Below are 22,150 nucleotides of genomic sequence, written 5' to 3'. Positions count from 1 at the left end.
ACATACAGACAGTTACTTCTATAATAAAGAAAAAAAAACAACATCCTCCTTTGGTGTGTGCTGTGGAGGATGTGAAGCAATAAACGGTGGCTAGTTTTTAATTCATGCATATGACAAGGCAGAAAATGCGTTTAACCTCTTGTGTCAGCTCTGTTTCACCGCTTGCAGGTTAAAGACACGGCCCGATTACACTATTTTTGCTTCATCTCCTCAGAATAAAGTCATTGTTTTACGTTTTACAACTGCAGGCAACTAAATTCTTTTGGCCTCATGAGCTAGATCTTGTGACTTAAAGTCTTCATCAGATGGAAATTTTAGCTTCCCGGAAAACTCTTATGTCATGAGAAACAGAATCTTTAACCTTGAGTCATATTGAGCAAACCAACTTCAACTTCACAATGCAGTGCTATTTATTTGGTAATTAGCCTTATCTCGTGTTTCTGTAAAATCAAACCACTTATTTCCATGAAAATCCTTTTTCAATGGTACATAGCTCAACTTAGGTAACTGAGCACAAGCACCAATGACTGTTCCTTTTTTCACACTCAATTAAAACTTGATCCTTTTTCCTGTATTTTTTTTTATCTAGCATTACAGCAATTCAAAATTATTTCTAATATTTAATAATAAAAATGTTTATTTCAGAATTTCTCTCCTCAAGCTGTTCTCGTTTTGTCCAAATTGGCTCCTGTAGCTGCTGCATTTCCTGGTCTCTTAGCGGCGTTTACACTGCTCCAGATCCTTGCGTTTATTAGTTTGAGGTTAATTGAAAGGATAAAGACCATAAACATAGCGAAAAGTGACGTGAAATGCATACTGTAGACTTCCTGCAATTAAATTTAACCACAGACACAAGCATCAGTATAATGCACTATCAAGGCAGACGGGTATGACAGTTGGTACGTGGCTTTTAGTTTATATTTACTGCTAGCAATATGTGACTGGATGCGTGTGTGGTAGATTGTAACAAAGCGTGTAGCGGTGCACAGGAAGACAACCAAGCTTCTTTAATTAAAAGGAGTTTCTAGGAGCCATGTGAGAGCCTGCTGGACTGCTTTCCTTGAAAACATGAGGCAGCTCTGCAGCTGAGCACAGAACTGAGGCAAATTCATTTTTATGCTCTACCTCCAAGAACCCAAGAGAGGGAATGCCTTTGAATCATGGTGCTGTTCAAGGAGCAGAGGGTGGCATATTGTGCCTGTGCTTTAGCAAGGCAGGCAGTGCGTGCCAATCTCTTGTTTGTCTCTCTGATCTTCTTCTGTTGGGTTTCTTAGGTTTGAAGGTGGAGCCAGCCGCATTGCATGAGTTTGTAGAGGTGGCAGACGGGCCCGGGCGAGGCGCGCTCCTGTTCCCAGAGATCTGTACGATGGAGTTGCAGCTACTTGCCTCTGGCTCCCCAGACCTGGAGGTTCTGAGTCATGTGTTTCACAGCCTGCTCGGTGCAGTACACGCCAATCGCCACAATGCTGCTCTCCTCTATGACCAGGTCCCGCCAACCACAGTTTCCTCTTTGTGCTACACTTAACCACCTCCCGTATTTGTCTTACTTTACTACTCAGCTGTGGTCTAAAGAAAATGACTGACTGCTTTGTTCCTGTTTTCACAGGGAGGAGTCAAAACTATCCTGTCTGGCTTTCACAACATTCTCAGTCAAACAAACCACTCGTTCACAGGTTTGTTCTTCATCCTGCTTTATTTTTTTTCTGTCTTATCTGATCTAAACACATATTTTTCATGTGTGACGTCTCAGGAGGAGGGGAGCCCTCTCAGTTTGCTGTTTTCCTGAGATTTTTTCTGCTTCTGACATTTCAGCTGGGTCCCCTGGGCTCAGTGTCATGTTTTATCATAGGTACCTTTAGTAGTTCTTAGTCAGTCTTACCCGGTGGGCCTCTTTGGAACTTAAGTTGATCTTATTTGACATTATAATATCATGATGTCCAAAATCTAAAGGAAAAACAAGATAAGTGTTTGCTCTCTGTGGTGTTGGGGAGGATTTTTGTCCTTGGGATATTTTGTCAGCCAATTTCTAATGGCTAAAACATCAAATACAACATAGATTACATTCACAATTATTGAGAAAGCTTAAGAAAAATCATCTATTTTCTGTGGTAAGAAATTATTCTGATGCCTGCCAAAATGCGATGATAACTCTTTATGTAATCTGCTCTTCATTGGTCTACATTCAGATTGCCAGACTGTGCTTGTGGAGCTGCTGGTTGCCATGGTGAGCCAGAGGATCACAGCTGAGGAACTTGCTCTATTGAGTCGCCTCTTCCTGGAGAAGACCCCACCTACTGTAAATAGCCATCTCCTATCAGTCACTCAACAGTGTGCTGTTTGCTTGCACTCGTGATGCCTGACACTGATGTCTTCTTGTTCTCAGTGCCTGCATGCTTTTGCTTGTTTTAAAGCAGGAACAAGAATCTATTTTTAACACACCGTGCTGTCAGCCTCTCTTCTCACTTCTTGCCGCTTTAAAATGTATCAACACATAATGCTCCCTTAGGTAGCTTCATTCTGTATACAATTAACACCAAAGTGTGCAGAACAGATGTAATACTAGTACTTATTAACACACGTCTGCATTTAATTGGAATTCAGACGTCTATGAGAGCAGACAGGAAGGATTTATTTTTAACACCTTCAAGGCAAGTTAATTTTGTCATCTGTGAGGATAACACACAACTCTTTGTGCTTAGCTGTATTCATCTGCATTCTTCATGGTTTGTTTGCTGGTTTTTATCAATATTCTGCAGGTTTATTATGGATCACAGTTAAATCAGTTACATTTCTTAGTGTATTAGCTTTTATGGGGGGGGCTTGGGTTTGTTTTTTTTAAAGGGGACATATCTCTTTATTGGGTGTGTCAGGACACCCGCTGTGAAAATCGGCACGTTCAAATATGTGGAGCTACCCATTGTGGCAACCCCTTGTGAATAAGAGAGCAGCTGAAAACAGCTTTAAGTTTAGGGTTACAAAAAAGCCCAGATTTAAGTGTTTTTTTGCATCAAATTTAAAACAGTTCCCCTAACTTCACATTTACTTTGTTACCTCCCAGGAGATTTTACTGAAGGGCATCTTACAAATTGTCGAAGCCAACATGAACATCGAACCTCTACACTTTCTGAGTTTTCCGATAATCCTTGGGGCTTCGACTCCGGGAGTGTTTTCCCCCAGCTCCAGACAGAACTGTGCCGCCGGAGGGAAAAGTGTTGGTTTGCTCTGGAAGAGCAAGCTGTCTCCAGGCCGTAGGGAGGGAGAAGCTGAGTACCAACCGAGCCACCTGCGCACCTCTCCCTGGCACATCGCCCCTCTCCACCTGCCCTTAGTTGGACAGAACTGCTGGCCCCATATGGCCAGCGGCTTCAGTACCTCTATATGGCTGAGGGTGGCCGAGCAGGGAGCGAAGGACGGGGACAAAAACAGGGGTGAGGCAGAACTCCTTTACTAAGAATCCTTTGTGCATGATGCCCATGAACACGAATCGTTTTTGACATTCTCTGATTATTGTTTTCCAGAAGAAAGTAACCCTCCTGCAGCTGAGTTGCACCATGCGTCATCTCAGGCAGGGACAAGATTGCTAGAGGAAGGACTCATTCATATTCTATCCATGGGCTCCAAGGCACTGATGCTTCAAGTGTGGGCAGACTTCTCTACAGGCTCTCTCACTTTTAGGTGAGCTCCAAGGAGTGCAGTCTCAAAGTAGTGTCAAAAGAATGAAGTGCTGTTTCTTAAGTATTCAGATTTTCTTGGACTTTAAGCATTCTAATATATTTCTTTTCCTCAGGATTTGTATAGACCCCAACGATGAGATAAAAGCAGGCCTGTTGGCACAGGCAGACTCAGCTGAGGGCCTGTTCAGCGGGGGCCAGTGGCAACACCTTGCCCTCACTTACAGCCAGCAGCCGGAGGGAAAGAAGAACGTCCACGGCCGCGTGGTCGTCTGGGTGTCTGGCATCTGGTGAGGAAAACTGACTGAAATGTAAGCTGTCGTTTAGCTCGCATGGTTTGATAAATAATTAAAATTCAGTCCAAACTGCCATTTTCTGTAGGAAGTGTGAAGTTTCTTTGGATTACACCCTACCCAGAAAGTCCAGTTTATCATCTGACAGCAACAAAACCTTCTGCATGTTGGGCCACTGTGTGCCATCCTCAGAGGAGATGGGAACACGCTGGAACATGGGCACTGTGCTACTCTTCAACGGTAGGGCTCCTGTTAAACTGAACTGAAGATAGTGTCTGTAATATCATACTTAGACATGCGCACTGCAGTCCGTTTTAATTGTTTAACTGCCCTCAGTGCTGCTCTCTGGTGGCACATTGATTATCACCTTCAATTTTACAAAGCAGTAGAAACTGTAGAAATGCTTTGTGATGCATTTGTATTTTAAAAGCGTATGCAGCTGTAGAAGGCTGCGCGTGGTGTGATGTGTGGCGTGCTGTGGATTCTCAGCATTCTCTCGGGAGGCTTACTGAATACTTCTCTGGTTACCTCTAATTGGCTGTGAAAGCCTTGCATCTAGGCGCTCTCGACCTATGAGCCCAACTGATGTGTTTAGACAAGCTTGGCCTCTCCGCTGTGGTTGGAATTCATTGTGTGTAGCAGGTTCTTCTTTGAAAAGCAGGACTGAAAGTATCAAGAAAAAAAAAGTTGACCAGGACACCTCGGGAGTCTTGCATTGCATCAGCTCATGTGTTATTAATTTGCAGCATATTAGTGGACTCATATAAATCATTAACTCTTTGAGTTCATTCAGGCTTTAGTTTGGATTTCTCACAAATCAATTTGACAGCTTCTGGATTGCACAAACACACAAAGATATTCCTTAAGAGAGAGGATATTCCCTTTTCCTAAGTCAAATAATAATAGATGTTTGCATGCCTCTTCTCAGGGTCTAGAATAGGATCTGAGGAGGCCTTTTACCTGTACACGAGTGGACCAGATCTCACCTCGATCATGCCCTGCAAGTATGGCAAACCCAGTGTAACATTCTCCAAGTTTGTCACCCAGGAAGGTCTGAAGTGTGAGCACGTGAGAGAGATTTTAATGAAGAGCAAGGATGTAGACACAACAACTTTGGTCGTAAGTCTCTTTTTTTCTCTTCTTTTTTTTTTAACACGAGGCATTAAAACATCAGCCGTGTCACAAAAAGTGTAATTATGAAATGAAGCCAGAAAAAAAAATGTTGCCGTGTTTGTTCATCTCTCACTCAATTCCTGCAATGCCCGCCGCCGACCCCTCTACTTATGCAGGGTGATTCAAGTGCTCTGTTAGCGTGGCAAATCCCCCCTATGTCTCATTTATTGTTTCATTTCACGGTGTATGAGTTATGTGCTGTTCCAATTAGCTGTCATTAATGATACTGCATGGTAGGAAGTAATTTGTCCCAAATGGGGAAAAACAACTATTATAGTTAAGCTGCAGTTATTTTAGTCAGACTGAAAATAGTTTTTCTCCCATTAAGTGGGAATTGCTTTGTTGATAATAGCTCATTTTTAGCTAATAGCTAAAAAAAAAGAAAAGCCAAGATGATAAGAATAAATGTTTGGCCATTTTTTTTGTAACTTACTGTTAAATCTAACAACCCTTGCCCTGGTGTACATTTGTACCCTATTTGAGGACATTTTGGCTCCTTATTTATTTATTTTTTAAATTACTTTATATCTAATATCCTAAATCAAGTATCAACAAATTTCCCACGTGTGGGACTAATAAAGGTTATCTTAATAAAGGTTATCTTAATAAAGGTTATCTTATCTTAAGATATTACTTTTTTCCCAAAAAAGATAATTGTGTGCGTTGGTTTCTGCACAGGAGAGCCTGGCGGTCGTGTACGCCCCCAGCAGTCCGAGAGTCTACACAATTTATGAGCCTGTAATCAGACTGAAAGGTCAAGCAAAGACTGTGGTTACCCAGCGGCCCTTCAGCTCCAAAGAGGTGCAAAGTGTTTCCCTGGAGTCCAGTGCTCTCAGAGCTCTGCTCCCCACCGAAACCCACGGCCTGCAGAGTGTCCTGCACAAGATCGGAGGAACTGGAACTTTTGTCTTCCTCTTTGCACAGGTGGGATGATTTAACCCTTTCTCACCCAAGTGTCATACAGGCTGCCTGGACTTATTTTGTAATTTTGGCTTTAAAATTACTACATAATTCTCAGCTTTCAAGAACTATTTGAATTTTCTCTCTAGCCCAAAATAGTTGAGGAGTTACAGTAATGTGAGGCACATATGGTAAAATCTAGAACCTGATTTTTCTGTCTGTGTGCACACAGCAGTATCTCGTGAATGCGTTGTGCTACTGTTATACACCAAATATCTCCATAAAGCTCATCTTCTCTTCTTTCCGAAACCAGTTGGGGTTTCTTTCTGACACAAACTGTAACAGAGTTATGATTATTTAAAAAGACCCAAAATAAGTAAAGGGTTAAATGTGAAGGGCAAAGCCTATATATAATATGTATGCAATTTGATTGCAGTATGTAGGAGAAAGAAGGCTCTTGAATGACTTTGGAGAATTTTTGTATTTGATTAATTATATTCCAGGCCAACTGATGAGGTGCCCATTAGTTCAGTTTCATTCATAAAGAAAGCATTTGACATTATTTTGTGCTTCTGTGAGATCTCAGTGGCCACAGCAGGCCCTCATGTTCACTCAGTTTTGTTTTTTCCCCCTTCGCCTCCTCTGGCACCGTTGTGTCCAGACAGTGGAGCTCAGTGACTGTGAGAAGACCCAGGCTCTGGCCCTGCAAGTGCTGCTGTCGCTGTCCAAATTTAACCAACACCGCATCCACGAAATGGACTGTTACCATGGTTACTCCATGATCCATCAGGTCCTCATCAAGCCCAAATGCATCGTAGGATATCACATGTTGAAAGTGAGTCACACCTTGAACTCTTGTCTTCTGTCCCTGCAGCCTCAGCTGATCTGCACAGTAAAACATATCCTCTATTTATTTGATTTTTGGGGGGCCATGAATCTGATCTGGCCCGACACACTGGTTCCTCTCTGAGCCGGTGTTGGTGACCCTGCTGTTACTTGACCCTCTGGTTGTGTCTGTAATTGAGCCGTGTGATGGCTCTGGCTGAAATGGATTGTGTCTGACTTGATGAAACACTGAGCTCCTGCAGAGTAACACAGCAACTCTGATTGCATTTGTCACTTTAGGCTTTCTCATCCTGTATTGTATAGCATAGAACTGCACTGATTAGTGGCATTAAATTCCCATGATCATTCCTATATAAAAGGAACACGCTGTGCTACAGTTGTTGATAGTTTCCATTTGTACCTTTCACTTCATGCTGTAAAAGAAATCTAATTCTGGTACCTTTCTTAAACTTGGGTAGTTACATTGTTAACCTGCATCTTAATGTTTTAACTGAGTGCAAGGCTGCAAGCTTCTGTCTTCTAGTAACAAAATGTACCAGAGACATAAAGGACTGCAAGATTTATGACCACTGCAGTGAATCTGGTCACAAATGATATTCTCTGATCGATACAGACAGGGCTGCTCGTGGAGTAAATGGAATTAGTTTTGACTGAGTTGACTGAGTGATAAGCACTCCAAATATTTCATGGAGAATGTATTGATTTTCTTCCTGCTTGAGATTCACAACTAGAGATTATCAATATGTTGAGGTGTGTTTCTGATGAGAGTGAACGGCGCCCTGTGAGTTATTATCACAGAAACTCTACAGAAGTCGTTGCGTTTCTGACGGTCACGATTTTTCTTCCTAGACTTTACTCGATGGGTGTTGCAGTGGACCCATCCTCATCCTCGGAGAAGACGGTCAGTTCCATTTGGACGCGGAGTCTGTGGCCGTGGTTCAGGATTTAAGGCTTCTCTCAGACATTCTGTTGGATTGGAAGATCTGGGCCAAGGCGGAGGTAAAGACTGCATTACAGTTAAATGTAGCTATGGCACACCGTCTAATTCAATTACATCGTTTTGGTCAGGTCCATCCCGTCCAAAAGCAACATCCATGTATTTGCACACATTTATTTTCTTAAGAACAGTTTTTATCATTTAGCATTTACATCAAAAAGAGACTGTAACATTACATCAAGTTAAAGTCCATCGCCCTTCGTGCAAGGATATCTGTAATGTAAACATCCAGAAAGCCTCTCTCCTCCTTAATAACAACTCATCATCTCCACTCTCCTCGGTGGAAATAAGTAGAGCATAAATAAATAATGTATGATTTTTTTTTTGAAGGACACTGTGTCTAACAAAGGCAGACAAAACATGAAAAACTAAGCAGATGAAGATGAGCAATCACACATTCATTACTGTGAGGATACTTCAAATGAGCTGCATTTCTAATGCAGTTTGTTCAAGATCTAATCATTCATTTTCTCATCACACCTGAAGGTACAGTTGTAAAGAAAAGAAGGAAAGTTGTCTTTTTTTCTGATTGACTTTTGTGAATCTCAGCGTTTCTGGTTTTTTCAGGGTCTGTTCATTTATTTATTGTTATTGATATCCACTCCTGAACAGACAGAAAGCTTAAAACATTATCAGCTAAATGATGAGCTTCTTAGAAATTCATACTTTAACTCTAATGGCCATAGTCACTGATTTTAGTTCTCCCACAAAATCCCCGCGGCCTCTGAAGCGTTTTAAGGTTTTATCTTCTGGTGAATCAAATGTTTTGGGAGGAAGCATCAGTTAGTGGTTATTCCTGCAGTTTTTGTGCTGCAGACGACATTTTTTAAAATCAAAGAGTCCGTGATGATTCTTTCCAGAACTGTTTTACTGTCTCAGCCGTCATATGGTGTCATTTACTGTTTGTGTCAGTGCGGAGTGTGGGAGACGCTGCTCGCTGCCTTAGAGATCCTCATCAGGGTTCACCACCCTCATCAGGTCTTTAACATCCGTCAGTTCCTCAAGGCTGAAGTAGTGCATCGCTTCCTGCTCACCTGTCAGGTATTACAGGTAGGTCGCTGCCACAGAGCTGCTTCACATTCCCTTCCCTCTTCCTTCCTTTTTATTTTAAATATCGTGTTTGTTTTAAGGAACATCGGGATGAGCATCTCACAGCGATCCCGCAGGAGGTGTCTTTGTCATTCATCAAAATCATCCAGGAAGTACTCGGGTCTCCTCCGGACATGGATCTGCTAAAACTGATCTATAACTTCCTGATGGCAGTGCACCCACCTACCAACACCTACGTCTGCCACACTCCATCCACCTTCTACTTCTCACTGCATATAGGTGAGGAAGCGGTTACAGCTGAGCGCACCGGCTCCATATCAAAGATCCATTAAGCTAATGTGCCATGTTCCTTTGATGTTTCTCTGTCAGATGGGAAGCTGTACCAGGAGAAGGTGCAGTCCATTATGTACCTAAGACACTCCAACAGCGGAGGAAAGTCTGCCAGCAGCTCTGTGGTGTCGCTCTCCCCGACTGCTTTCGCCGATGCTCCTCATGACGGTACAGCTGCTCCAACTAAACACCAACCTTAATGCACTCCCAGTACCCTAACACAGCAGATAATTAAATACAGACCTCAGGTTGTTGCTTTGAATGATATTATAAATCGAAAGCTCAGCAGTGCTTTTATGAGAGTATGTGCCTCTAACAAAGGAAATTTGTTTAACATGTTTAGTGCTGTATCAGCCTGATTACGTTGGGTTTTTCCCCCTCACTCTGTGATGAATTGGTCTCAAAAGTTTTATTTTAAGAACTTAATGTAAACATCATTACTTGTGGGAAAAAGCTGATGCATGAGCATTAGGTCATTATAACTCTCCCTCGCATCCTCCTCTGCTTTTAGCTTTTAAAAAGACTTGAAATAACCTCAGCTTGATGTAAGTCTATTAGAGCCTCTCTTTGTAATACTTTGTGGTATAAATACAACATATCTAATTACCATATCGTTTTACCTCTTTTGACTGAGCATTTATTATTCCTGGTTTTACTTTAAGAGCCCCATTTTTCAATCACGGTGTTTCTTTTTGATTTATATTTTATTTTAGTTAAACTTTAGCAAGCACATGAGTAATTCCTATAATACTTTGTGATCGACTCAGCTATAAGGGGATAGATTTAATTTCCTAGTCCTGTTTAAACAAGGACGCATTATGTTGTTCGCCGCAGCCCGCTGGTCTCTGAGTATTTGTATTTGCACTTTAAGTGTTGTATACTATGCGTGCATACAGATAAGGTGCTCTGCAGCCTTTAATTGAAGCATTTGCAAATACTCAATGAGTCTCTTGTGTTTTCCAGGCCATCTCCATGCTTCTTCCCTTGATCATGGAGGTGATGATCAGTCATTACGTGCCCCTAGTCTGGGGCCGTCTCCGTACTCTTCGCCTCTGCTGACGCCTCGGCTCGGACGCAGTAGCTCAAACGAGGCAGCCGAAGGTGACGGGGCGTCCCTCGCCACTCATCAGGCTCTCGGAAGCACAGAGACGCTCAAAAAGGGCGGAGGTGATGAGCAGCTCCTCAGCAGCTGTGAGTCTGCCAAGACGATATGTGAGGACAAAGACGCGGGCGAGGGAGCAACCCCGCGCACACCATCCATCAGTGTGGAGGAGGAGCGGGATGAGGCAGCAGAGGTCGACAGCCTGGCAGACGGGAGCGTTGGGGTGGCAGAGTCCGAGGACAGGTTCGAGTGGGTCATGGACGAGGCGCCACGCCGACCTGACAGCCTGAAAGGCATCCCATCCTTCCAGAGGAGCCACAGCAATCTTGCTAGTCTGGGTCTGGCCTTCCCAGCTACAAATGGCTCGCTGACAATCAGCCGGTGGCCCACAGCTGCTGACCGGAGCTCCATGCCTGAAGACTGGGAAAGTTACACCTACTCTCCTGGCTATGAGAGGGCTCACAGCAAGACTGAGTCCAATGACAGGTATGTAGTTCTCTTTAACATGGCAGCTTGATATACTGTGAATGAATAAATAAATAAAAAACACTCGGGATGTTTTAAGCGCTCATTATCATAAGTAATTATGTTTATGCAGCCCATAACAAACTGTGGCCAAGCTGCAGTGAGCAACAGTTTATCTAAATCCACGTGCATGTGGGTTTAGCCCTGAATGTATCACCAGAAACGTCTCGCATCTGATAATGACCAGAGTCGGGATTTGCATAATCTTCATAAAGCATGTGCTCAGAGTAATAATCCCCAGCCAACTATGACAACGATTTGTACTTCCGTGATAGATTCAGCTTATTCCTCCTTGTCAGCTGCTAACTTAAGCTTATATGTTGTTTTGTTTTTTTAAATTGAAGGATCTTTGGGATTTTTCTGTCACTGAGTGTCAGTGCAGGCACAGCGTGGGTTGCGAGCAATGCTGAAATGCTACTATGATGCTAATTTCGGTTTATGGATGTAACATATATTAAATTCAACACTCTGTCTGTACTTGACTTTTTTTTTGTTATTTGGTTGGTGTAGCCGTTCATGTGCAGTAACATTCGTCTTGGTGTGTTTCTTAGGTCCAGCACAGAGGATTGCCTGGTGCTGATCTGCTGTGGGCTCTATGATCTTCTGAGGGGCATCTTGCTGCTGTTGCCTGACCTCATGCTTGAGGAGGTGATGGACAAACTCATCCAGACAGAGGCCCTCATCGTCCTGGTCAATCACTCATCACCGCTCATCCAGCAAGGAGTCATGAAGGTTGGTTTCTCCTTAGAGAGTCTGATGTACTGTAAAGCAGAGGGGGGTCTGATTCTGCACCAGGAGTTCATTTTCATCCCAGTATCTTCTGCAAAATACTGTTACGGGCTGTAGGATGTGTGAGCTCATTGCCATTCCAACAAGCTGTAGTTACACATTAGTTTTGTATTTTATGCTTTGCAGCAAGCACTTTTCCCCCCGAGATACCTCACACTGAGCTTTTAGAAAGCTGGGAACAGCTTGGACAGGCTGAACACTACTTTTTTCCTTAATGCTTACAAATCCCATCAAAACTCCAAATCACAAATGTGTCACTGAATAGCCTTTTGTTTTACTTTTGTGTATTTTTAAGAATTTTATAAACTAGGTGGTTATTGCAGCTAAAAGGTTTGCACACTGAAACTTCACTACACATTTTCTTTTGTTAATCATAAATTACTTGTAAATAGTGGCTCTTTGGAAAAACCTTGCATTCAGCCCACTATATTTTCCAACAATTAATCCAAATTTTTTTGTGCATATCCCTCCTAAATGCCAACACACATGTGGTTCCTGTGGAGCATAGGGGCAGTGCTACAACCCAATCGTCAGAGGTGAAAGGGTGCAACAGCTGTTAATAAAACAAACAGGAGGATTGTCGTAATACCACGGATGTCTGTATGAGGCTGAGGGATAACACTGGCGCTGTACTCCTCTGTACTGACAGGCGTAATTTATTCTGCTTCTCCCACCCAGCTGCTGGACGCCTATTTCACCAGAGCTCTTAAGGAGCAAAAGGAGAAGTTTCTGAAGAATCACGGTTTCTCACTGCTGGCCAACCAACTATACATCCACCAAGGCAGCCAGGGGCTCCTTGAATGCTTCTTGGAGATGCTGTTTGGACGGCCGGTGGGCCTGGAGGAAGAGTGAGTGCATAACATCCACTGCACCACAGGCGCATGATTGCACATTAATATGTATAGAATTGTCTGCCGTATGATTAATGTTGGATGCAAACATATTCTTCATGTTGTGCCACATTGTTCTTTCTCGTGTTTCTCTTTAGTCTGGACCTGGAGGAAATGGAAAATCTCTCACCCTTCAGAAAGCGCTGTATCATCCCAGTGTTGGGTCTTATTGAGAACTCTCTGTATGAGAACTCTTTGGTGCACAACATCCTGTGTATGCTCCTGCAGCTCATCAATGCCTGCCCCAAGCTGGCAGACATCCTGCTAGACCACGGACTGCTCTACGTGCTCTTTAACACCCTGTCTACCCTCAATGGCATGGAGAACGGGTACGACTGCCAGAACAGGGAATGATTCATTCAGACATCTCCACGGGTTCATAGCACGTTTGTGTTGAACCTTTGAGCCAAGAATTAAATCATTAATCCTCTTATTGTTGGTTGATCTGGCACATGTGAGTGGTAGACTGACTTCCTGTGCTTCATATTTTCTTGTTTTCCTTGTCCTCCCTCTGTAGTATTCCCCTGAATGACTACAAACTCCTGGTGTGTGACATCCAGCAGATGCTTGTAGCTGTGACTATTCACTCCTGCAGCTCCTCTGGGTCCCAGTACTTCCGCATCATCGAAGACCTCATTACCTTACTGGGTTTCATGCAGACCAGCAAGATGCGTCGCACACAAGGTGAGAACCGTATTTCGATACACATGCAAAACACATCAGTCTTGTCACCTCCCATGCTCTGCAATCGTGGATGATATCAAGCTGTCAAGCTTGGCTACAGAAACAAATAGGGCTGTCACTTTATTATCTCCATCTGCAGAGTGGAAACTCATTTGAGAAATATCTCCCATTTTCATCTTCCCACCAAATGGTTTTCTCTCATTTTTCCCTTTTTATTTGCTCTCTGAAAAATATCTCTCCCTCCTCTTCCCCATTAGCACTTATTTCCTCGCTATATTTATGATCTGATATTATCATTCTGTGATCACAGAAGCATTAGAATGGCATTATGAGTGTGTATCTTTTTATTTTTGGTTGTTTTTCATTTCAGATATTATGTTCAGATGTATTATTAACATTATGGGGCTCTGTGCAAAAAAACATTTTGTATTGTTGTTCTCAACTTCTCATAATTATTCCAAGTCTTAATTGTACAGCACTTTGCAGTTTTCTTATTTCAACTTAATGACTGTGTCCTTGTTAGTGAAGCGTGTGTGTTCATCACTAGTGTAATCAACACCATTAAATGCCGCATGAGGCTACCTGTGCTGCTCTGTCTGCAAGTCCTGTTGCCATTAATTTTAGTGTTGTCAGTATCAAAGAGCAGTAATTAATTGTAAAATTGACTAACCTGTCAGTTGACAGACTGACTCAGTTGTCTGTAGCATGAAGAGCGTGACCTCGAGTCACTCATCAGAAGCAGGTTGGCTCTAACATGACACAAATCTTTCTTTTCCCAGAGATGGCTGTGGCTTTGCAGTTCCGTGTCCTTCAGTCGGCGATTGAGTTTATAAAAACGACCGCCAACCAGGAACCTCAGAAACTGAGCACTTCTGTTAACGCTCCAAGCTCTCCGCATCACGCCATCTATCAGAAACGCAAGAGCATCGCCGGTGAGTGTCTCAAACTGGCTCTGGCACTGTAGAAAGCTGCAGTCTGCTTCTGTGCTGCTGGAGGTAGAAATGTGTCTGTTTATTGATCGTCTCTTCATCCCGATCTGAAGGTTCCATTGCCATCAAAGACTCCATTATCCCCCGCATCCCCAGGCAGCACTACTGCTCCTATGGCCAGATCCCCTTGTCCCCTCCATTCAGCTTCCTGTCCCAGGACTCCCCCCTCCCTTCCCCCACTGGAGCTCCATCGTACATGCTCCACTGTGACGCAGGTAGCTGGGACTGCGGTCCACAGCGGAAAACATCCTCCCTGTCAAGGGGCATGTTTTCCTCTCATGCAGTGAACTCACCCTGTCCCCAGGACCTCACCTTGGGGGTTAATTTGCCCAGTACCCCAGTGTGTTACTGGTGCCTTCTCTGTGTGCATGTGAGTGTGTGAGAGATCAAATGCTTAACTTCGTCAGTGTTAAGCATTCCGGCACAGATGACTATTTGATTAGTGAATCCTAATAATTTTCTCTTTACCAAAAACACGTGTGCTTATCCTTTCTGAAAACTGGCTAATTATCCCAGACTACCAATTTTATAACCACATTTAAGCACTTATCAAGATTGTTCTTGTAGGTCGGCGCCGGTTCTCTCTGGCCCAGACTGACTCTCTGCTGATGCGAATGCGCTCTGTAGCCAGCGACGAGCTCAACCAAATGATGCAGAGGAGGATGAGCCAGGAAAACCCCATCCGTGCCAGTGAGACTGAGTTTGTCCAGCGGCTGCAGAGGCTTGTGGTTCTTGCCGTCAACAGACTCATTTACCACGGTACACAGCCTGGTGTTTCTTTGAATGATCTGGTCTAAACCCTTTATGAACACTGCACGCTAATCCTGCTTCTGTTTTTTTTTGTTTGTTTGTTTTCCTTATTTCAGATGTGAGTCAAGATTTATTTGATCTGCTGAATATCCCAGAGTGCACAGACCAACAGCTTTTCACACCAGATCCAGCTGATCAACCGCACGAAGATGGTGGCTCCGCTTCTGTCCCGCACTCTCCAACTCCCTTCACTCTACCACCTGCGAGCAAGAAGAGCTTCCAGAAGGACATCCTCCAGCTCATGATGGACGGGATCAAAGTCAGCCTGGTACGACAGCAGTCCAGTTGAAGCTTTTTCATGCTTTAGAAGCTCTTATTTGTAAACCTCTACTCTGAGCGTTGTAGCGTTTGATGGCTAACCTAGTGTTGCTACTGTGTATCCGTAGGGGAGCACAGGTCGTGGCGGAGCCCCGCATCAGCAGTGGCGAAGGATCCTGTGGTCCTGTCGGGACACTTTTCGGGTCCAAATTGGCCGTTTGCTGGTGCACACACTCAGCCCTGCACTTCCTCTATCAGACAGGAAGGAGGCACTTCAGTTTGTGTTTGATCCCAAACATTTGGATATCCTCAAGGAGAGTCTCAGCCCTGGACTAGAGGTGAATGTGATTTCTCATCTTAACTCCCATGAATTAGACCCTAAAGTGAGATATTTCTGTTCATTTTAATCTATATAATGAGAGAAATTGTGGATTAGGTACAGAAAAAAACTCTCTTTAGCTTTAAAAGTTCAAAAATTGGTGTCTTTCCCTGTTCATCCCCCTGCCAGACTTTACTGAAAGCTAGATAAAGCTCGGCTCCAATAGCCAGTGTCTGTGACTTACTTCAGACACAAATAAACTAAAATCCGCACTTTCTTTTCTCTCGCCCGCTCTCAGCACGGACCAAAGTTGTCGCTGTACCTGTACGAGATGCTGCACGATCACAAGGATAACCTCACCAAAGAAGAGCAGAGCGCCGTGGGTGTATTCATGACCTCTCTCAAGCTTTGCGGTCATCGCTGCATCCCACCCAATGCTCCGCACAAACAAGACTTGCTCAAGGCCATAAAAGAGGTACGTCCTACACGGTCATTGTCAAAGAGTCATTGTTAAAGGAAAGGGCAGCAGCTTCCAGGCTGCTTTAGTCTGACCTAATTCACCTGTTCCCTTCAGCTGTATGAAATATATTAACTTTAGTGCAAGCAAAAGTCTGTCTTTGATAAATGCTAAGCACAGCCTGTCAGGTTTTCTTATTATTCAGATAAATTTGTTTACCTGCAACAGGAAAAATTCAAGTATGAAGCAGAAGAGAAAACAAGTAAAGTGGCATGGGAAAAGAAAATGGCAAATGCTCAGAGGAAGTGAGTATAATTCTTTTCTTTCTTTTTTCTATTGTTAACAGAAAGAATCATATGTTAGTTTGTTTTATTTTGTTCGCTCACTCTTTTTAATTTTCCTCTGCAGTCTTATCCAGAGGCTGGATGGAAAGTCAAAGGATATATCCAAGATTGCAGCCGATATCACTCAGACTGTGTCCCTCCGGCAAGGCATGGAGAGAAAGAAAGTCATCCAGCACATCAGGGGCCTCTACAAGACCGACCTGAGTGCCAGCCGCCACTGGCAGGAGCTGGTGCAGCAGCTCACACACGACCGGTAGGAGTTGTTCATGATCTACATTACTGCTCATGTCATCCTCGCTGTGGCTGCTTGTTTGTTGGTTTTGGTTAAAGTGCGAATAAAACAAATCAAATACTTCCCTTTCAGACCTGCAAAGCTTTCTTTTGTACTGATGTAAGGTTTTGAGTGTGCTGTTTTAGTTTCTTTTTCTTTATTTATTTTTTTCCTCCAGTGCGGTTTGGTACGATCCCACATCCTACCCAACTTCCTGGCAGCTGGACCCCACCGAAGGGCCGAACCGTGAGCGACGGCGGCTACAGAGATGCTACCTCACCATCCCCAACAAATACCTGCTCAAAGACAGACGCAAGCCTGAAGGTGGGGGGAAAAATGCTCTTTGGCTAAATTTTGTGTCGCACTGGTGTCTCCCAAATCTCATATTTCTTTCTTCTTCTTTTTTTTTTATTTTTTTTTTATAGAAACTGTGAAGCCACCGCTGTCCTTCCTGTTTGAGGATAAGACTCACTCCTCCTTCTCCTCCACTGTTAAAGACAAAGCCACCAGTGAATCCATCAGGTATAACATCCTGCTTCTTTCTTCCTGTAACCCTTTAAGTGAACATGTCATGTCAGGTTGTAAGAAAAACATCATTCTTTTGTCCTTAGGTTCACCAGACGTTGCATCAGCGTTGCCCCTTCCAGAGAAACAGCAGGGGAGCTTCTTCTGGGTAAGACACCGGCCACTGTTTACACAGAGCTCCATAATCTGCTCTCTCTGAGGCACCGCGGAGTATTGCTCCTCCATCACACACAAGCATTTGCTATTTATTCAGTAAAGGAAGCGTTTGTTTGTCTTGCATTCAAATCTCACTCTCACCTGTGCTGTCTCACAGGAAAGTGTGGGATGTACTTTGTGGAGGACAACGCTGCTGACGCTCATGACAACCAGGTAAAGCCAGAGCACCGTTCAGGCGTGTTCCCTGCCAGAGGAATGACAATAATTTCTGCAATAATTTCCGCCTGGCTACTCAACACCGAACACGTTTGTGTGTCTGAGCAGAGCCTGCACGGGGAGACCGAGGCACCTTCTTTCTCCTGGACGTACGAGGAGATCAAGGAGGTGCACAAGCGATGGTGGCAGCTAAGAGACAACGCTGTGGAGATATTCCTCACCAACGGCAGGACGCTGCTGTTGGCCTTTGACAACTCCAAGGTGAGTGGAGTCAGAGGGGCTTTTAAATAAAAGACACCGGATCGGTTGTGGAAGGTTTGGTTAATGCTCATGATTAATAAACAGTAGATCTTGTAAGTTGTTTACTTTAGCTGTTCAACATAACTATTGCAGAGCGCTGACTGGACTAGACTACCCAGCAGATTACAGGAGGAAATATTCCAGTCTGTGTTTCATCTGAGTATAAAATGTAACCACACAGGATGGACTGTGATTAAAAATGATAAAACAAAGAAGCATAGTGATGGTCAAAGAGAAAGATTGGACAAAATCACAGTTTCAGAAGAAGAAAAAATAAATGCTGTGGGAGTTAATTGTTGAATTGCCTTTTTGGTATTCTGCTCTTGAAACCTCTGGCTCTGTAGTGCTCCGTGCGAGAAATCGATCTTGACAATAAGCCATGATAATAAGATTCAGTAGCATCGCACTCTGCTGTGAAAATATATCGTTATTTTGCAGTGGCTTAAAGTGATACACTGAGAGAAAGTTACAATATGGTCAGACAGATGGCTTATTGCTCATGCTTTTAATTCAGAAAAATCAAAGGGCGTGCCGACCTACTGAGCACACGAAAGCCAAACAGATAATGTTTGCAGACTTCTGAAAACCTTTCTGTCAATAAGGCAGGAAGAAAAGTTTTCCATTTCTCCTTTGTATTTATTTCAAGTTCAGAAGGATATGGAATTTTGAAAGTGTAAATGTTTGCATGCTTGACCTAATGTGATGTCGGTGGATCGGGATTATAGTCAGGAGATCATCGTAATTCAACATCATTACCATAATATAAGCCTCACAGAGCCACTAATGGTTTGAAGCATTCATGTTCAACTAAACCTTATATATGGCTAATAATTATTGATGGCTGATATATGTACTTTTTAAAAAATAAATATATTTCGTTTACATTTAAAATAAGCTTCTTAATAGTCAAATTAATCTTTTTAATTGTAAAGATCGTTATGTTCTATCATAGTGGTTGCAGAATCTGAGGCTCGGTTTGCTGGAGAAGCTTTAGAATGAATGAAACTAAAACTAAAGAGTAATTTAATTGTTTTATGTGGATTAGCCATTAAATATTTTTAAATTAAAGTTCATCTTTCATGTTACATTTGCAAGTTAGCACCATGTTTCAGTCAAGTCTCTAAACTACCTCATGGTGTCTCTGCTCTGGCCTCAGTTCCGAGATGACGTCTACCACAACATACTGACCTCCGATCTTCCCAACCTGCTGGAGCACGGAAACATCACGGCGCTCACGCAGCTTTGGGGCTCGGGTCAGATCTCCAACTTCGAGTACCTCACGCATCTCAACAAGCACGCCGGCCGCTCCTTCAACGACCTCATGCAGTACCCGGTGTTCCCCTTTATCCTGCGAGATTACACCAACGAGACTCTCGACCTGCAGGACCCAAACATCTACAGGTCCGTGCTGGATGACGAATCTTTTCCCGAGTTGACATTGACACAAAAGCTAATTTAAAGCCTCCCGTTTAAAGCTTTTCTATTAAAGTATTATGAATCCAGACAAACATTGAACTGTTGTTATATTTTTTGAGAAAAACTGAAAGGGAACTGGCGTCTCTTTGAAGTCAACGCTTCTGTCGCTGATGATGTCATCGCTCAACAATTGTTTGCTTTCGTATTTTAACGCAGGAACTTGAGCAAACCCATCGCCGTCCAGTCCAAAGAGAAAGAGGATCGCTACGTGGATAATTACAGGGTAAGTCCTCGTGTCTGTTTCAACACGTGCTACTCGAGCATTTTGCATATTCCATAAATAAAAGCACACTGACGTGTTCCTCGTGCAGTACCTGGAGGAGGAGTACAAGAAGGGCATCCGTGAGGACGACCCCATGCCTCCCGTCCAGCCTTACCACTACGGCTCCCACTACTCCAACAGCGGCACTGTGCTGCACTTCCTGGTTCGAATGCCTCCTTTCACAAAGATGTTTCTCGCCTATCAGGGTAAGTCGCAACATTAAGCCTCCTTCAGAATACAAGAAGAAAATCTTATGGTTATGGTTAATTGTTTTGGGCCTCTAATGCATGAATGATGCTATACTTATACTGACCAAACTGTATGTTTTGTTTTTTTTATGTGAAGCCTGAATCTGGCACGGTGCTCTCAGATCTAACATAGGATTGCAGTGTCTGTGTTATTGCTTCATGAAAGCCTGCTTCATCTTTACACTCTTCTCTGATCAGCTCCTCACCCTTCCCCTTCCTCGCTTCTTTCTCTTTCTTTGGTGTTAATTTATTTTGCATTCATCTGATCCTCCGAGGCATCTTTTTATGTGATTTGTAAATGTATTCAGCGAGCGTGGTGTTTAAGGTCATGAAAGATGTTTTCAATCAGTGAGTCGAATTTGTAATTAGACTGTCTCCGGCCTTAATCAGACCAGAGCTTTGATATCCCGGACCGGACGTTTCACTCAATGAACACTACGTGGCGTCTGTCCTCTTACGAGTCAATGACTGACGTCAAAGAGCTCATCCCAGAGTTTTTCTACCTCCCAGAATTCCTGGTTAACAGAGAAGGTAATTAGTTTTCCTTTCCTATTTTTAGCTTTTGTGCGTTCATCTTTCATCTTCTCAGAATTTCCTCTTTTTTTTTTTTTTTTTTTTCTTTGCCTGGATAGGTTTTGATTTCGGGGTTCGTCAGAATGGCGAGAGGGTGAATCATGTGAATTTACCGCCGTGGGCTCGCAACGACCCACGTCTGTTCATCCTCATCCACCGACAAGCACTAGAGTCTGATCAGGTCTCCCAGACGCTGTGTCAGTGGATCGATCTGGTGTTCGGGCTCAAGCAGAAAGGCAAAGCAGCGGTCCAGGCCATCAATGTCTTCCACCCAGCTGTACGTAGCTGCTGACTCGCATTTCCTCGACGTTAGTGTAAAAAAATAAATAATAAACCTTTGTCGCTCAGACACCAGTTTCATGTCACTCTTTACAGACCTATTTTGGCATGGATGTTTCGGCTGTAGAAGACCCTGTTCAGCGACGAGCCCTGGAGACGATGATCAAGACATACGGACAGACGCCCAGGCAGCTCTTTAACACCTCTCACATCAGCAGGACAAGCACCAAACTCATGGAGGGGGAGCTGCCAGCAGCCATGGGCCTCCTGGTCCAGCTGGCCTTCAGAGAAAGCAGAGAACCAGCCAAGGAAATAGTCTGCCCGGTAATCAACTCTGTGGTGTTTGTGACTCTGGCAGCCTGCTGTGCGCTGAGCAAGACATGACTTAATTCACCACCCGTGAAATGATCTGCTCCTCACCTAGCAATTTTCTCTTCCTCTCCCCAGAGTCCGCTGCCGTGGATCAAAGGTCTGAAGTGGGGCGAGTATGTGGGCTCACCTTCCGCTCCGGACCCAGTGGTGTGTTTCAGTCAGCCGCACGGGGAGAGGTTCGGATCCCTGCTGGCTCTGCCGACGCGAGCCATCTGCGGCCTCTCCAGCAAGTTCTGCCTCATGATGATTTACAGCAAGGAGCAGGGTAGGAAGCCCAAAGACTCATTCCAGAAAGTATTGTACAAGTGCCCCGCTGACTCGCATTAAATTTTTCTTCTCTGCTCTGCAGGTGTGCGGAGCATGCACAGCACAGACATCCAGTGGTCAGCCATCTTAAGCTGGGGCTACGCGGACAACATATTGAGGCTGAAGAGCAAGCAGAGCGAGCCACCTATCAACTTCATTCAGTGTTCACAGCTTCACCAGGTACGCATCAGTTTATGCTTCGACAAATCCTGACCACCTGTTATATAAGAGTTATCTGGCTTTTGGTGTGCGCTCCTCCATCCAACCGTCCGTCTCCCTCTCCTCCAGGTGACCAGCTGCGCCTGGGTGCCCGATGGCTGCCAGCTATTTACGGGTAGCAAGTGTGGAGTCATCACCGCCTACAGCAACCGCTTCACCAGCACCACGGTGCGTTTCCATGGCAACGTCCCCCTCTAACCTTCCGCCTGCACACGAACACCCAAACCGCCCACCCACCGCCGATTACACCCCCCCCACCCCGTCCTCTTCTTTAGGCAGCCTCACCATGCTCAAACGCTCAGCTTCATTAGTCACATCACAGCTGCCCTTGAAACACATTTCCACCGAGCCCATAAGTGGGATTAGAGGTCTCAGAGTTCAGTCATCAGAGAAGCTTTCAGACCTCGTCAGTCCCCACCAGTAGACATGTGGATTTGCCATTTTTCTGGACTTCCAGCAACTACCGAGAGGCAATTTGACTTTAATTAATGGAGATTTTTAGGAAAAAGCAAGACACAAT

General features: G+C 44.0%; 1 protein-coding gene across 1 annotated transcript in view; it reads left to right on the top strand.

Annotated features, from left to right (window-relative positions):
- lyst (lysosomal trafficking regulator) overlaps positions 1–22,150 on the top strand; it is a 60,891-nt gene that overhangs the window by 34,723 nt on the left and 4,018 nt on the right. The window contains exons 10-49 of the mRNA XM_040034391.1: positions 1,275–1,486; positions 1,607–1,673; positions 2,187–2,296; positions 3,059–3,428; positions 3,519–3,675; positions 3,788–3,961; positions 4,053–4,204; positions 4,893–5,083; positions 5,816–6,061; positions 6,699–6,872; positions 7,733–7,882; positions 8,793–8,930; positions 9,011–9,209; positions 9,300–9,428; positions 10,224–10,848; positions 11,439–11,619; positions 12,355–12,524; positions 12,665–12,895; positions 13,084–13,250; positions 14,030–14,182; positions 14,807–14,998; positions 15,106–15,317; positions 15,436–15,645; positions 15,925–16,101; positions 16,312–16,388; positions 16,492–16,680; positions 16,877–17,022; positions 17,124–17,220; positions 17,310–17,371; positions 17,537–17,592; positions 17,704–17,856; positions 19,052–19,296; positions 19,528–19,594; positions 19,683–19,839; positions 20,272–20,412; positions 20,514–20,731; positions 20,830–21,057; positions 21,181–21,370; positions 21,455–21,591; positions 21,700–21,798. Coding sequence (XP_039890325.1) covers positions 1,275–1,486; positions 1,607–1,673; positions 2,187–2,296; positions 3,059–3,428; positions 3,519–3,675; positions 3,788–3,961; positions 4,053–4,204; positions 4,893–5,083; positions 5,816–6,061; positions 6,699–6,872; positions 7,733–7,882; positions 8,793–8,930; positions 9,011–9,209; positions 9,300–9,428; positions 10,224–10,848; positions 11,439–11,619; positions 12,355–12,524; positions 12,665–12,895; positions 13,084–13,250; positions 14,030–14,182; positions 14,807–14,998; positions 15,106–15,317; positions 15,436–15,645; positions 15,925–16,101; positions 16,312–16,388; positions 16,492–16,680; positions 16,877–17,022; positions 17,124–17,220; positions 17,310–17,371; positions 17,537–17,592; positions 17,704–17,856; positions 19,052–19,296; positions 19,528–19,594; positions 19,683–19,839; positions 20,272–20,412; positions 20,514–20,731; positions 20,830–21,057; positions 21,181–21,370; positions 21,455–21,591; positions 21,700–21,798 — 7,049 coding nt within the window. The remainder of the gene's footprint in view (positions 1–1,274; positions 1,487–1,606; positions 1,674–2,186; positions 2,297–3,058; positions 3,429–3,518; positions 3,676–3,787; positions 3,962–4,052; positions 4,205–4,892; positions 5,084–5,815; positions 6,062–6,698; positions 6,873–7,732; positions 7,883–8,792; positions 8,931–9,010; positions 9,210–9,299; positions 9,429–10,223; positions 10,849–11,438; positions 11,620–12,354; positions 12,525–12,664; positions 12,896–13,083; positions 13,251–14,029; positions 14,183–14,806; positions 14,999–15,105; positions 15,318–15,435; positions 15,646–15,924; positions 16,102–16,311; positions 16,389–16,491; positions 16,681–16,876; positions 17,023–17,123; positions 17,221–17,309; positions 17,372–17,536; positions 17,593–17,703; positions 17,857–19,051; positions 19,297–19,527; positions 19,595–19,682; positions 19,840–20,271; positions 20,413–20,513; positions 20,732–20,829; positions 21,058–21,180; positions 21,371–21,454; positions 21,592–21,699; positions 21,799–22,150) is intronic.

Source organism: Simochromis diagramma, unplaced genomic scaffold, assembly GCF_900408965.1.
Source record: "Simochromis diagramma unplaced genomic scaffold, fSimDia1.1 OVJJ01000481.1, whole genome shotgun sequence".
Classification (NCBI taxonomy): Eukaryota; Metazoa; Chordata; class Actinopteri; order Cichliformes; family Cichlidae; genus Simochromis; species Simochromis diagramma.
This window is presented reverse-complemented; position numbering and strand designations above follow the sequence as displayed.